The 16,159-nt window shown below is 44.6% G+C and overlaps 1 protein-coding gene across 2 annotated transcripts in view; it reads right to left on the bottom strand.

The window, feature by feature from the left end:
- The window catches only part of FAF2 (Fas associated factor family member 2), a 76,927-nt gene that overhangs the window by 15,224 nt on the left and 45,544 nt on the right, over positions 1–16,159 (bottom strand). The window contains exons 3-4 of one of the 2 annotated variants that reach the window (XM_062188656.1): positions 7,158–7,235; positions 2,098–2,174 (exon numbers count right to left, since the gene is read on the bottom strand). In XM_062188656.1, the coding sequence (XP_062044640.1) occupies positions 2,098–2,174; positions 7,158–7,235 (155 nt within the window). Of the gene's footprint in view, positions 1–2,097; positions 2,175–7,100; positions 7,236–16,159 lie in introns of both variants that reach the window. The other variant, XM_062188655.1, reaches the window with a different exon arrangement.

Here is a 16,159-nt window from a genome sequence, read left to right on the forward strand (position 1 = left end):
CCACACATCTGTTTTTAGAGAGCTCATCCTATTATGAGGGAACTTCAGAAAGTTTGTGGGAAAATGGAATTAAAAGATTAAGTTTATTTTGGCACAATTTTAAAAATCAAGCATAGTTTTTTTATAAAACACATTTGCTATGAATTTTTGGAAGTACCCGTGTTATTTGTATTGCACCTTTTATCTCTCTTTTGGGTTTCTAGAGAAGACAACAGGGCAGAGGCTGATGTGCTCCATAACATTAAACAAGTTGCTTGAAGGAAACAGCTGCATTGAAATTAGTAACACATGCCATGCATATTTTCCCAAGGAAAGCAAACAAGGTTCATTTACTTGAACAATTTTTTATCACAGAAAAGGTGACTGAACTATGACTCCTTACCAAATCTTGAGCCACTTCCTTACCCCCTCAACGAATTCCCCACATGTATACAATTTCACTTGGAATTTCTTCTGAGCAATCAAATCAAATTCATTGACACAAACATTCCAGATCAAGGTAAAAACATCAAATCTAAGTTGTGTATCTCAGACACTGATTAGAAATCCTTTTAGAACACTGTTGTCTTGACTCCTTTCTCTGAAATTGTTTTGGGATTATCTCTGAATTCTCAAATGCTGATGAATGGATTAAGGCTTTAACTTTTTTGTTTTTCATTATAATATATTCTCCTGCCTTCACACAATTTAGGACAATAAACTTTAAAAAAAAATAGATGTCAACTGAGTCTTCATTATGATTTTAGAGGATTTAACCTACTCATTCTTAAAAAAACAGGGATGAAAAAGGTACTTAGCGGGTAACTAGTGACTATTAAGAACTTGGCTAGGGCCAGCGCCACGGCTCACTAGGCTAATCCTCTGCCTGCGGCGCAGACACACTGGGTTCTAGTCCCGGTTGGGGCGCCGGAATCTGTCCCGGTTGTCCCTCTTCCAGGCCAGCTCTCTGCTATGGCCCGGGAAGGCAGTGGAGGATGCCCCAAGTGCTTGGGCCCTGCACCCGCATGGGAGACCAGGAGAAGCACCTGGCTCCTGGCTTCCGATCAGCACAGCGTGCCGGCCGTGGCGGCCATTGAAGGGTGAACCAACGGTAAAGGAAGACCTTTCTCTCTGTCTTTCTTTCTCTCTCACTGTCCACTCCACCTGTCAAAATAAATAAATAAATAAAAATAAAAGAACTTGGCTAAAAGTTAGAAAGGAGCTAAGTGGCAGCTTCTTAAAACACCAAGGGGCCAAGGTCAAAGATATTATCTGATTCTACAGCTGATGAATCCTGACTTCCAGACTGTTTCCTAGAGCAGGACAAATGGAGAAAGGTATAGGCTGCCGTGAATGTAAGGCCCAAATCAGATATACAGCTCCATTTGATGGCTGGGATGAATCCCATGAAACCTGGGTGTGGCTCTACATCAAACACCCAAATCTGATGTGCCAAGACATCAGGCCCCAGCCCACATTTTCTAGCCTTGGACTTTCTGCAGCTTCCAATGAAAAGCTCTTTGAATGGTACAGGAAGGAAGCTAGGGGACTGGTGAAGGTAGGAAGCAAGTGGGAGTATGCACAAAAGGGTTCCTGTGTCAGCAACTGAGGGGTTGCCAGGGCACAGTACAATGTACACAAGGAATATCTAGAGTGGTGCAACTATTGTAACCTAGGGCAAAGTGGGTAATCTCAGAGCAAGAGAATTTGTTGAGCTTGTGAGCAGTCAGACACAGAAGTGGTTTAGGTTACAAGGTCTACGGAATGTGAAGCTAGGAGATAATGATGGTTAGAAAGGAAAGGGCAGTGGAGATTAACTAGGGGATGCAGAGGTGAAAAACATGGTGGGGAAGGGAGGAGACCAATAAATGTAGGCAGAATGATTCTTGCAAACAACAGGCAAGACTAATTTTAAAACTTTCATTTTGTAACACCTGCCACTATGCTTGAACAATTTAAAATATTTTTACACTGTATTAAAAGACAGTTCAGGAAGAGTATTTAATCTCATGACAAATTGGCAAGTCAAAACTGATAGAGTATAAAACCTTTCTGGTCTAAGTTTCAGCCCCAAAGTCTATCCTACTGCTTCTAATACATAAATACAGAGGTACGTACCTAAATATATCAAGTATCGTGTAATAGGTAAATCGGAATGGAAGCATTATCAAGTAATAACCCCATCCAAGCAGTCCCTGAAATTCCAAAAACAAAGTTAGAGACCATTCTCTCAATCCTGAATACTTTACAAAATGGCTAATTCAAGGGTGGGTGTTGTGGTGCAGTGGGTTAAGCTGCCACTTGGGATGCAAGCATTCCATAAATGAGTGTCCAGGATCCAAGCCCATTTCTGTTTCCAACTGAGCTTCCTGATAATGCACCTTGGAGACAGACGACAGCCAAGCATCTGTGTCCCTGCCACTGATGTGGGAGAGCCAGACTGAATAATTCTAGGCTCTTGGCTTTGGCTTGGTCCAACCCTAGTTGCTATGGGCATTTGAGTAGCAGACCAGCAGATGGAAGTTACCTCTCATTCTGCCTTTCAAATAAATAAATAAACAGAACCTTTATTAAAATGGCTAATTCAGACTGTCACTCTTCCCCTCTCACATGATTTCTCCTTCTGCACGACAGTTCTCTCTTCCAGGCTACTTCAGCCTTTAGAGCCATTGCCTTTGACCTCACTTCACTTAGTACCACTTTTCTCACCTAATTTTTGTATTAAATTTCCTTTTACACTTTTCCTGTAGCTACTTACACTGTCAAGTCCATTTGCAAGTTTATTTCCACAAATGATAAATAACCATTCATTTTTGATTTATACTTCAAAATACTGTCTTCAGAAATAGCAAGAAGGGTAATCATTATTACTCTCTTGGACATTTGTACATAAATGAGAAGCTATTACACTGCTAATTTTAGCAATGCTAATTATTAACATAATTATTGCTGTTATTAACTAACATAAAGGGCCCTATAGTTTATAAAACATTTTCTTTAAAAAATATTTATTTATTTGAGAGGCAGAGAAACAGAGACAGAGAGCTCCCATCTGCTGGGCTCATTCCCTAAATGCCTGCCAATGACCAGGGTCAAGGCTGGGAGCCAGGAACTCAATCTACATCTATAAGTAATCAGGTAGGAACCTAATTACTTGAGCTCTGGCTGCTGCCTCCCAGGGTCTTCATTAAGCAGGAACCGAATAGGGAGCAGGGCTGAGAACTGAACCCAGGTAGTCCAATGTGGGACACTGGCATCTTAGCTGCTGGGCAAAACGTCTGCCCCTAGAAAGCATTCCTTAAAACATATTGTGTTAACCTGAGATCCCTTCTGTGACCATGGTGAGGGAGCTCTGCAGCCCCATGGCTGACATTTGGGTCCAAAGACTAAGTTAATAAGCTCAAAGCAAGCTGTAGAAACACTGGGCATATACAGACTTGAGTCATATAATTGCTCTAGAAATTTTCTACTTTACAATATCCCCAACAACTATAGTTTTCCTCCTTATTCATAGTTTCACTTTCCATGATTTCAGTTATCTATGGTCAACTATAGTCTGAACATTTTAAATGGAAAAGTTCAGAAATAAATAATACGTAAGTTTTAAATTGTGCACCATATTAAGCTGTGTGATGAAATGTCATACAGCCTCCTTCCATTCTGCTTGGAATAAGTGCTTAGACAAGATCCCCACCCCTTTATTTTAAGATGTTTATTTATTTATTTTAAAGAGTTACAGAGAAGGAGAGGCAGAGGTGGAGAGAGATCTTTTATCTGCTGGTTCACTCCCCAGATGGTCTCAATGGGAAGAGCTGGGCCAGGCTGAAGCCAGGAGCCAGAGCTTCATCTGGGTCTCCCATGTTGGTGCAGGGGCCCAAGGACTTCAGCCATCTTCCGTTGCTTCCCCAGGCACATTTGCAAGGAGCTGGATGAGAAGTGGAGCAGCCAGGACTTGAACCAGTGCCCGTATGGGAAGCTGCTGCTGTAGGTGGCTGCTCTACCTACTGCGCCACAGTGTGGGCCCCTGAAAGGTCCCTTTCTAGTGTATCCCTGGTGTATAACTACTTGCTTGTTACGTAGTCACCTTGGTTATTAGATCAACTTGTGTTCAAGTGATTTTTAATGCAATTAATAAAGGTCCCAAAATAGTAGTGATGTTATCAATTCAGTCACCAAAGAAAAGCCATAAAGTACTTCCTTTATGTGAAAAGGTAAAAATTCTCAAGTTAAAAAAATTGTGGCCGGCGCCGTGGCTCAACAGGCTAATCCTCCGCCTTGCGGCGCCGGCACACCGGGTTCTAGTCCCGGTCGGGGCACCGATCCTGTCCCGGTTGCCCCTCTTCCAGGCCAGCTCTCTGCTGTGGCCAGGGAGTGCAGTGGAGGATGGCCCAAGTGTTTGGGCTCTGCACCCCATGGGAGACCAGGATAAGCACCTGGCTCCTGCCATCGGAACAGCGCGGTGCGCCGGCCGCAGCGCACTACCGCGGCGGCCATTAGAGGGTGAACCAACGGCAAAGGAAGACCTTTCTCTCTGTCTCTCTCTCTCACTGTCCACTCTGCCTGTCAAAAAAAATAAAATAAAATAAAAAAAAAAATAAAAAAAAAATTGTATGCTGAGGCAGGAACTGTCTATTTGTGAAATTGTAAAGAAGGAAAAAGAAATCCATGCTAATTTAGTTTCAAATTGCAAAAGTTATGGAAACTTTTAAGATAGAAAAGGCAGGGGCCAGCATTGTGGTACAGCAAGTTAATCACTGGTTAAGTACCCCTGGCTGCTCCATTTTTGATCCAGCTCTCTGCTAAGGTGCCTGGGAAAGCAGTGGAAGATGGTCTAAGTACTTGGGCCCCTGCTACTGATGTGGGAGACATGAATGGAGTTCTGGGCTCCTGGCTTCAGCTTGGTTCAGTCCTGGCTGTTGAAACCATTTGGAGAGTGAACCAACGTACGGAAGATCTCTTTCTCTAACCTTGCCTTTCAAATAAATAAATAAATCTTAAAGAAATATATGCAAAAGGCATTTAATTACAGGGTTGCATATTATCAGTGGCTTCAAGGGATGGAATACTGTACTTACTCTATTTTTAAAGCATCAAGTATTCCAAAAAAAGTGTAATGATGATTATATTATAATTGCTGCAAGATTAAAGAGAGGGAGTCAGTGCTGTGGTGTAGTAGGCTAAGCCTCCACCTACAGAGCCAGCATCTCATATGGGCACCAGTTCATGGTCCCAGCTGCTCCTCTTCAGATCCAGCTCTCTGCTATGGCCTGGGAAAGCAGTAGAAGACGGCCCAAGTGCTTTGGCCCCTGCACCCATGTGGGAGACCCGGAAAAAGCTCCTGGCTCCTGGCTTCAGATCAGCCCAGTTCTGGTCATTGTGGCCATTTGGGGAGTGAACCAGTGGATGGAAGACCTTTCTCTCTGTCTCTCCCTCTCTGTCATTCTACATCTCAAATAAAAAATATAATCTTTATTAAAAAAAAATTAAAGGAGTGCTTTCTTAGTATTCAAAACACAAGTATAAGAGGTAAATGTAGGGGTTAGCACCGTGCTGTAGAAGGTTAAGCCTCTGCCTGCAGTGCTGGCATCCCATATGGGCACCAGTTCAAGTCCTGGCTACTCTACTTCCGATCCAGTTCTCTGCTAATTCGCCTGGGAAATGCAATGGAAGATGGCCCAAGTGGCTGGGTCCCTGCATGAATGTGGGAAACCCAGAAGAAGCTCCTGGCTTTGGATTAGCCCAGCTCTGGACACTGCAGCCATTTGAGGAGTGAACCAATGGATGGAAGACCTCTCTGTGCCTCTCTCCTTTCTCTGTGTATCTCTGTCTTTCAGATAAATAAAAATAAATCTCAAGAAAAAAAAAAAGGGCCGGCGCCGTGGCTCACTTGGTTAATCCTCCGCCTGCGGCACTGACATCCCATATGGGCACCGGGTTCTAGTTCCGGTTGCTCCTCTTCCAGTCCAGTGCTCTGCTGTGGCTCAGGAAGGCGATGGAGGATGGCCCAAGTGCTTGGGCACCTGCACTCGCATGGGAGACCTGGAGGAAGCACCTGGCTCCTGGCTTTGGATCGACGTAGCTCTGGTCGTAGCGGCCATTTGGGGGGTGAACCAATGGAAGGAAGACCTTTCTCTCTGTCTCTCTCTCTCACTGTCTAACTCTATCTGTCCAAAAAAAAAAAAAAAAAAAAAGTAAGCTGAACTCCAAGGATGTGAAAATGAAACTCCAAGAAATTCCTTAGAGTTCATTTTTAGTGCACACATCTGACCTCTGTAACTAGACTGTGAGAAATTAAATTTAAAATGGGAAAACTGGCTCTTTATTCATCTTCAGATTCCCAAAAGCAAAACACCAGGCTATTGGCGCATTTTTTTTTTTTTTAAGATTTATTTTATTTACTTGAAAGGCAGAGAGAAACAGAGAGAGAGAGAGACAGAGAAATATTTCCATCTGCTGTTTCACTCCTCAAATTGCTGCAATGGCTGAGGCTAGAACTCCACCCAGGACTCCCACGTGGGTGTAGGGGATCAAGGACTCAGGCCATTTTCCACTGCTTTCCCAAGTACATCAGCAGGGGGCTGGATTGGAACTGGTACCATTATGAGATGCCAGCAATGCAGGCAGTAGATTATCTCATTAAGTCACAATGCCAGCCCCTTGGAGGACTCTTAAAATGCCTGCTGAAATTAAGTGAGCCACCTTCTTCCTATTAGTCCTTCAAAACTAGTTTCAAAGAAGTGGCCAAGGCCCCCATAAAGATCCCAAGTATTTCCTCAAAAGTGGGTTTAAAATTAAGTGAACTGAAGCAACAAAGAAGTTGGTAAACAGATCCTAACCTAAAAGCAGAGATCTATTAAACGTGTACTCAAAAAAAAAAAAAAAAAAAAGGGTACTCTCCAAACAACCAGCCAAAAAACAGAAAAAAAAAAAAAAAAAAAAAAAAAAAAAAGATAGCTTCTCCAGCAATTTATTAAACCATCAAAGAAAAACTATATATGTACTAAATATAGAAAGGGCCCAGGTCTAGGTAACAAATTTACATTCTAAACATTTCCTTTACTCCTATCATAGAGAAATCAATATAACCAAATGAAGGAAATTCCAGCTGCAAAATAACTTGCCCTTGGTTGAGGTCTTGAGACAACATAGCTGTATATCCTGTGGTCAGCTGTATTAACCTGCAGGGGTCGGGATGGAGGTGGGTTGAAAACACTGGGTACGCCCTCTTGCTCATTCAGTCTGTCCTGTACAGCAGCCTGAGGAGGAAAACAGATACAAGAATTTCAGTGATGTTCAGATCAACTCAGAAGGAGAGACGCAACAAATGCTTGGATCGTCATTTCACAAAGGTCACCAGAGGAGTGCATCTTCAAGGAACTTTCAGCTTGCCGTACTGGGAGACAATGAGAATTCACACATAGTAGAAACCAGGGAAGCTGGCAGGAGACTACATTTATGTAGCAAACACCCTGCTTTTATTCAAATGCAATATATTACTTAGAACGCAGTGCTTCACCACACAATCCCAAGTGGACACTGCAGTCAGTAGAGCAGTTCGGATCAGAGGTATCTGATGGAGGACTTTGGAGTAGAGAAACTTCGGTCAGAATACTAGTTCCATCACTTAGAAAGTTGCTCAACTTATGAGCCTCAGTTTCTTTGGACACAACAATGAAGGAACAATATTTCTTAAGAGTTAACTATGGGCCGGTGCCACGGCTCATTTGACTAATCCTCTGCCTGTGGCGACAGCACCCAGGGTTCTAGTCCCAGTTGGGGCGCCAGATTCTGTCCCGGCTGCTCCTCTTCCAGGCCAGCTCTCTGCTGTGGCCAGGGAGTGCAGTGGAGGATGGCCCAGGTCCTTGGGCCCTGCACCTGCATGGGAGACCAGGAGGAGGCACCTAGCTCCTGGCTTCAGATCGGCGCAGTGCGCCAGCCGTGGAGGCCACTTGGGGATGAACCAACAGAAAAGGAAGACCTTTCTCTCTCTCTCACTGTCTAACTCTGCCTGTCATAAAAAAAAAAACAAAAAACAAACAACAACAACAAAAAAAAAAAAAAACAAAAAAACACCAGAGTTAACTTTAAAATGGAATGGAATGGTCATACATAAAGATCCTAATAAAACTCCAGGTAGACAACTGGTAACTCAGTCAACAACAAAAAACCATCTCACACCACTCCTCCCTTTTCAGATTTATTTACTTATATTTGAAAGGCAGAGCTACAGAGAGAGAAGGAAATGCACAGAGACAGAGGTCTTCCATCCGTTAGTTCACTCTCCAGATGATCACAATGGCTGAGGCTGGGCCAGGCCAAAGCCTGGAGCCTGGAATTCCATCGGGTCTCCCTCATGGATGGCAGAGGCCCAAACACTTGGGCCATCGTCTGCTGCTTTCCCAGGCACATTAGCAGGGGGCTGCATCAGAAGTGGAGCAGCTAGTTCTTGAACTGGTGCTCAAATAGGATGCTGGTGCTGCAGGTGGCAGCTTAATCTGCTGAGCCACACCGCCAGGCTCCCATCTCCTTTCTTTAAAAAAGGTTTATTACTGGGGCTAGCACTGTGGCATAGAGGGTAAAACCGCCGCCTGCAGTGCTGGCTTCCCATGTGGGTGCCAGTTCTAGTCCTGGCTGCTCCTCTTACAATCCAGCTCTCTGCTATGGCCTGGGAAAGCAGAAGTTGGCCCAAGTGCTTGGGCCCCTGCACCTATATGGGAGACCCAGATGAAGCTCTGGCTCCTGGTTTTGGATTGGCCCAGCTCTGACAGTTGAGGCCATTTGGGGAGTGAACCAGCAGATGGAAGACCTCTCTCTGTCTCTCTCCCTTTGCCCCTGCCTCTCTGTAACTCTTTCAAATAAATAAATAAATCTTTAAAAAAAAAAAAAGGTTGGGGCTGGCGCTACGGCATAGCAGGTAAAGCTGCCGCCTGCAGTGCCGACATCCCATATGGGTGCCGGTTCAAGACCCGGCTGTTCCACTTCCAATCCAGCTCTCTGCTATGGCCTGGGAAAGCAGTAGAAGATGGCCCAAGTCCTTGGTCTCCTGCACCCATGTGGGAGACCCAGAGGAAGCTCCTGGCTCCCGGCTTCAGATCGTCATAGCTCCGGCCATTGCAGCCAACTGGGGAGTAAACCAGTGGATGGAAGACCTCTCTCTCTCTGCCTCTCCTTCTCTCTCTGTGTAACTCTTAAAAGTAAAATAAATAATCTTTTTTTTAAAAAAGGGTTATTATCTATTTGAAAAGCAGAAAGGGGGTGGAGAGAGGGAGGGAGGAAGCGGGGGAAGGAGGGAGAAAGAGACATCTTCCATCTGCTGATTCACTCATCAAATGGTTCCAACAGCCTGGGTTGGGTCAGGATGAAACCAGGAACAGGAACTCCATCCAGGTCTCCCACATGGGTTGCAGGAACTCAAGTATTTTAGCCATCATCCACTATTTCCCAGCATAGTAGCAGGGTACCGAATCAGAAGTGGAGTAGTCAGGATCCTGGAACTCTGATATGGGATGCACATATCCTAGGAGGTAATTTGACCTGTTGAAGCACAATAATGCCCTGCCCCTCATTCCCTTCCTAACTCTATGCCTGCAAATGGTTATTTGGGGGTTGACATTGTGGTGGGGCAGGTAAAACCACAGCATGCAGTGCTGGTATCTCAAATTGCACTGTTTCAAGTCTTGGCTGCTCCACTTCAAATCCAGCTCCCTGCTAATGAGCCTGGGAAAGCAGCAGACGATGACCCAAGTGTTTAGGCCCCTGCCACCCATGTGGGAGACTTGTAAGAAGTTCCTGACTCCTGGCTTTGGTAAGGCCAGCTCTGACCATTGCAGCCATTTGGGGAGTGAAGCAGTGGAGGGAAGATCTCTCGCTGCATCTTTCCCTCTCTGCCTTTCAAATGAATAAAATAATTTTTTTAAAAAATGGAAAATGGTTATTTGTCCCAGAATAATAATAGTAATAAAAAATCAAACCAAAAACCATCCTTCCCAATGAGATATCTGGCCTCTTGCATCATACCAGATGACCATCTCTGGTACCTGGATTGTAGGCTGAAGCTCCCACACCTAGTCGTCTTAGAGTAAAGACTGGTCATACCAGAAAGAGCAACCTTGTGGTTGAAGGGGAGGATTCTGGAAAACTCCAGCATCAGTCATCATGGAGAATGAGTGTGGGCAGCCAACTGAATCAATTATGCCTCGATAATGAAGCCCCAACAACACCAGACACAGAGGCTCAGGTTGGCAATCCTACCCATATTGTTACACACCTGTGCCAGGAGAGTCAGCGCATCCTATCCTGACTCCACTGGAAAGGAATATGTTTGGAAACTTGTGAGTCTCTGCCCTATGTGTCTTCTCCTTCAGCTGAATTTAACCTGTATCTGTTCTCCAGAATGAACTGTAACATTTGAGTGTAACAGTTTTCAGTGGTTTTCCAGTCAACTATTAAACCAGAGGGTGGTTTATGGAACCCATTTAACTTGCAGCTGCTGTCAGAGTGAAGGTGGTCTTTCAGAGAGTTATGTGGTCTCTAAAGTGGATAGTTGACTTTAAATGTTCCAGTTTTACCCTGTCTCTCCTTCTCTCTGTCATTATTTATACCTTTCAAATAAATAAATAAATAAAACAAAAAACTCCAGTTTTGGGGTCTGGCATTGGGGTTTACTGGGTTAGGCTGCCGCCTGTGCTGGTTCAAATCCCAACTGCTCCACTTCTGATCCAGACCCTGCTACTGTGCCTGGGAAAGAAGCAGAGGATGGCCCAAGTTCCTGGACCCCTGCCACCCACATGGGAGACCTGGATGAGTTTGGGGATCTTGGCTTCAGTCTGGTCATGCTCTGCCCTGCCTTGATCACTTGGGGGCGTGAACCAGGGGATGGAAGATCTCTAACTCTGCCTTTCAATATATAAATAACTCTTAAAAAACAAAACAAAACAAAACAAAACAAAAACCCACAAAACTTTCCAGTATAGATAATAATAGGTAGCTCCTTACTTACATTCAACAAATGGTATTAGGACAATTAAATAGTCACATACAAAAGAAAGAAGTTGAAACCCTAAGTCACACTACACACAAAAATTAACTCACAGTACATTAAAGAGTTAGATGTAAGAGCTGCAAATTCTTAAAAAGAAAACAAGAGTGTAAATCTTTGCAACATAAGAAAAAACTGATAAATCAGTCTTCATCAAAATTAAAAACTTATGTATCAAAAGACAGTGAAGAGGAAACTCACAGAATGGAAGAAAATGTTTTCAAATCATCTATCTGTAAGGGTCTAGTATCCAGAATATATAAAGAATCCTTACAACTCAACATCAAAAAGACAACACAATTTAAAAATGGTCAAAAGACTTTGAACAGACATCTTGGCAGAGGAGATATACAAATGGCCAAGAAGAATGTAAAAAGATGTTCAACATCAGTATTAGTCATCGAGGAGATCCAAGACTAAAGCACAACGAGGTACTACTTTATAACCACTAGGATGGCTGCAATCTGACAGATAGGCAGCAGATCTTTTTCAGCATTCCAGACATGGCAGTTCCACTGGGCAGCCACCTGGGGTTCCAGGCTTCGCTTCTTCAAGCAGGATCACGTACTTTAAGAACTACTTTGGTGGATGTGTTGGGTCGTCACCTGCTAGTTCACTCCCGAGACACTGCCTCTCCTGTGAGTCAAGACTATGTCATTGGCACTGATCAAGAAACAACCTCCCTCAAACTAGTGTTGATCAGTACATTTATTTCTGAATATTGCTAGACAAGCTGGCGCCGTGGCTCAACAGGCTAATCCTCCGCCTAGCGGCGCAGACAAAATTTTTCCTACAAAAAAGAACACATTTATCTGTCCAGAAACCACACCAAGTAATCAAAGTTTCAGAGCTAAGGAATCAACTGTAGCAGAAAGAAGCGTTTGTCCACAAGCACTTGACATGGCTGAGGCATTGGTAGCAGATGCTGGAAGACATCAATATGCAGCACAAAGAGCTAGCCAAATCCCTCAGGGCTCCTTGGCCCACGCCAGGCAGGCATCTGTTACCATCCCTGTACCTCTGCAGCAGACCTAAGACTGGTCCTATAGATGAGGCAGCCCTGCCAAACACTCCTGCACATGGCACTTTGGAACAGCTCTGCCAGAAAATGAGCTGATTTGTTTCATGCTCCCATCTAAAACTTCCCCTCATTTTTAAAAACACAATTTTTAGGGGCCGCCACTGTGGCTCACTTGGTTAATCCTCTGCCTGTGGCACTGGCATCCCATATGGGCGCTGGGTTCTAGTCCCGGTTGCTCCTCTTCCAGCCCAGCTCTCTGCTGTGGCCCAGGAAGGCAGTGGAGGATGGTCCAAGTGCTTGGGCCCCAGCACCCACGTGGGAGACCAGGAAGAAGCACCTGGCTCCTGGCTTCGGATAGGCGTAGCTCTGGCAGTGGTGGCCATTTTGGGGGTGAACCAACAGAAGGAAGACCTTTCTCTCTGTCTCTCTCTCACTGTCTAACTCTATCTGTCAAATAAATAAAATAAATTTTTATAAAATTTATTTATTTTTTAAGTCAGAGAGGGAGAGACACGGAGAGAGAGATCTTCCATTCACTGGTTCACTCCCTAGATGGCCGCAGAGGCCAGGGCTGGGCCAAGCCAAAGCCAGGAGCCAGGAGCTTCTCCTGGGTCTTCAATGTGAGTGGCAAAGGCCATGTCCTGTTACCTTTTCCAGGCCATCAGCAAGGATCTGGATCAGCAGCAGAGCAAAAGGGACACGAACTGGCACCCATATGGATACTGGTGTTATAGGCAGCAGCCCTACCACACACCACATTGCCATCCTCCTTCCCCCCCATTTTTATAAGCTATTAATATCGTGAGTACTTTGTAAAATGCCGATAGCTCTGGGAAATAAAGTAAAGCTTGTCTTTAGTAAAGTTTAGACTTAGTGTAAAGACATTTTAAAAAAAGATTTATGAAAGGCAATGACAGAGAAAAGATGGAGGAACTGAATGATTCTATCCACTGGTTCACTCCCTAGACGGTCTCAGTGGCAGTGTAGAAAATATGTAAATTTTGCTGTGCTTTAACTTTGAGCTACCTCAAGAGGAGGAATCTAATGCAATCTTTGTAATGTTTCCAGAGCATTACAGGGTGTTCTGTAAACAGCTCAGAAGGGTTCACATTTTCTAGGTTAGTGTAGTAATATTGTGATATTCCAGGAAGTTGATGTGGCTTAGGGCACTTACTTAGGGCAAGTTTATATCTTGTGTGATATTTATTTTTTCTGAGGAGAAGGGTATATTAGGACCTTGATATGCTTAATTTTGTTGCATCCTGTAGTAATGAATCAGACTAATCATGTGTAAATAAAGCTGTTATTAAAAAAAAAAAAAAATGGCCGGGGCCGGGTTCTAGTCTTGGTTGCTCCTCTTCCAGTCCAGCTCTCTACTGTGGCTCGGGAAGGCAGTGGAGGATGGCCCAAGTGCTTGGGTCCCTGCACCCGCATGGGAGACCAGAAGGAAGCACCGGGCTCCTGGCTTCGGGTTGGCGCAGCGCCATTGGGGAGTGAACCAACGGAAGGAAGACCTTTTTCTCTGTCTCTCTCTCACTGTCTGTAACTCTACCTGTCAAATAAATAAAATAATAATAATCAAGCATACGGGGCCTGGGCTGTGGCACAAGGGGTTAATCTACTGTTCGCAGTGCTGGCATCCCAAATGGGAGCTGGTATCCCACATGAGCACCAGTAAGTCCCAGCTGCTCCATTTCCAATCCAGTTCCCTGCTAACATGCTAGGAAAGCAGTGGAAGACCGCCCAAGTCCTTGGGCCTCTGCACCCATGTGGTAAACTTGGAGGAAGCTCATGGCTTCTGGTTTCTGTTTGACCCAGCTCTGGCTGTTGACACCATTTGGATGTGAACCAACGGATGGAGGATGTCTCTCCTCTCTTGTTTTAACTCCAACTTTAAAAAAAAATTTTTATTATTATTATTATTTTTGACAGGCAGAGTTAGAAAGAGAGAGAGAGAGAGAGAGAGAGAAAGAAAGGTCTTCCTTCCGTTGGTTCACCCCCCAAATGACTGCTACGGCCAGCACGCTGCGCCAATCCGAAGCCAGGAGCCAGGTGCTTTCTCCTGGCCTCCCATGTGGGTACAGGGCCCAAACACTTGGGCCATCCTCCACTGCCTTCCTGGGCCACAGCAGAGAGCTGGACTGGGAAAGGAACAACTGGAACAGAATCCAGCGCCCCAACCGGGACTGGAACCCGGGGTGCCAGCGCCGCAGGAGGAGGATTAGCCTAGTGAGCTGCGGCGATGGCCTGTAACTCCAACTTTTAAAAAACAAAACAAACAAACAAAAAAACCCACATACCTAACAGCACTTGTTGTCAATTATAAAATAAGGGCTTCCAAGCAAATATTAGAATTTTTAAAAACTTATATTTGCCACCAGAAGGTCTAACAGTGTTTTTTTTTTTTTTTTTTTTAATTATTTTTGACAGGCAGAGTGGATAGTGAGAGACTGAGAGATAGAGAGAAAGGTCTTCCTCTGCCAATGGTTCACCCTCCAATGGCCGCCGCGGCTGGCGCACCGCCCTGATCTGAAGGCAGGAGCCAGGTGCTTATGCTGGTCTCCCATGGGATGCAGGGCCCAAGCACTTGGGCCATCCTCCACTGCACTCCCGGGCCATAGCAGAGAGCTGGCCTGGAAGAGGGGCAACCAGGACAGAATCCGACGCCCCAACAGGGACTAGAATCTGGTGTGCCAGTGCCGCTAGGCAGAGGATTAGCCTGTTGAGCCACGGTGCCGGCCTAACAGTGTTCTAATACTTAAAGGTAACTCTGATGAGACTGATGGCACTATTCATGATATTACATAGTAAAATACTATCACCATTTGGAAGATCTAGATTAAATCAGCTTCGGATTGGCGCAGCGCGCTGGCCGTAGCAGTCATTTGGGGGGTGAACCAACGGAAGGAAGAATTTTCTGAAGAGCCAAAGAATGGACATACAAAATCACTTATTGGTAAAAGATCCTTTTAAATACAATATGAATGATTGGATTTTAATGTAACAGAAGATGAAAAAAAAAATCACTGACATAGTTTCAAGTTCCACTGTAGCTAACTTTCAAAAAACCACCACCCCAGTATCAAAGAATATCCAGTTATCTGTAAAGGCTGCTACCGAAATACCACATACACCCAGACGAAACTGGATTTTCATCATGTACTTTTAACTAAAACTACACACCAAAACAGATTAAATGCTGAAGCAGACACGAAAATCCAGCTCCTTCCTATTAAATTAGACACAGAAAAGACTTGTAAAAAATGATTATTTTTTCATAAAAATGTTACTTTTGTTAACAGGCTTTGAAAAATGAATTACCCTTTTTTTAGTTTCAGATTATAATATGGTTATACATATCAATATGTAGAATCCATATAAACAGATATTACAGTCTATCTGGGGGAGAATAATACTTAGGCATAAAAATACCTGGAAAGAATGAAAAGAAATTATATAATAATATGGTTATGCTGGGATTGTAAGGCTAAGAAATAGCGGCGGGGGGAGGGGGGGCGCTGTGTCATGGTATAACATGTTAAACTGTTGCCTGCTACAGCAGCATCCCATAAGGGCACTGGTTCAAGTCCCAGCTGGTTTACTTCTGATCCAGCTCCCTGCTAATGTGCCTGGGAAAGCAGTAGAAGATGGCTCAACTACTTGGGTCCCTGCATTCACATGAGAGACCTGGAAGAAGCTCCAGGCTACTGGTTTCTTCTTCTTATTATTATTATTATTATTTCTTTCTTTATTTATTTGACAGGTACAGTTACAGACAGTGAGAGAGACAGAGAGAAAGGTCTTCCTTCTGTTGGTTCACTCCCCAAATGGCCGCTATGGCCGGCACTGCGCCAATCCGAAGCCAAGTGCTTCTTCCTGGTCTCCCATGCGGGTACAGGGGCCCAAACACTTTGGCCATCTTCCACTGTCCTCCTGGGGCCACAGACAGAGAGCTGTACTGGAAGAGGAGCAGCTGGGACTAGAACCTGGCACCCATATGGGATGCCGGCACCGCAGGCTGAGGATTAACCAAGTGAGCCATGACGCCAGCCCCTGAGCTACTGGTTTCAACCTTGCCCAGCCTCAGTCATTGCAACCATTTGGGAAGTGAACCAGCAGAC

This window comes from Lepus europaeus, chromosome 4, assembly GCF_033115175.1.
Source record: "Lepus europaeus isolate LE1 chromosome 4, mLepTim1.pri, whole genome shotgun sequence".
NCBI classification, from domain to species: domain Eukaryota; kingdom Metazoa; phylum Chordata; class Mammalia; order Lagomorpha; family Leporidae; genus Lepus; species Lepus europaeus.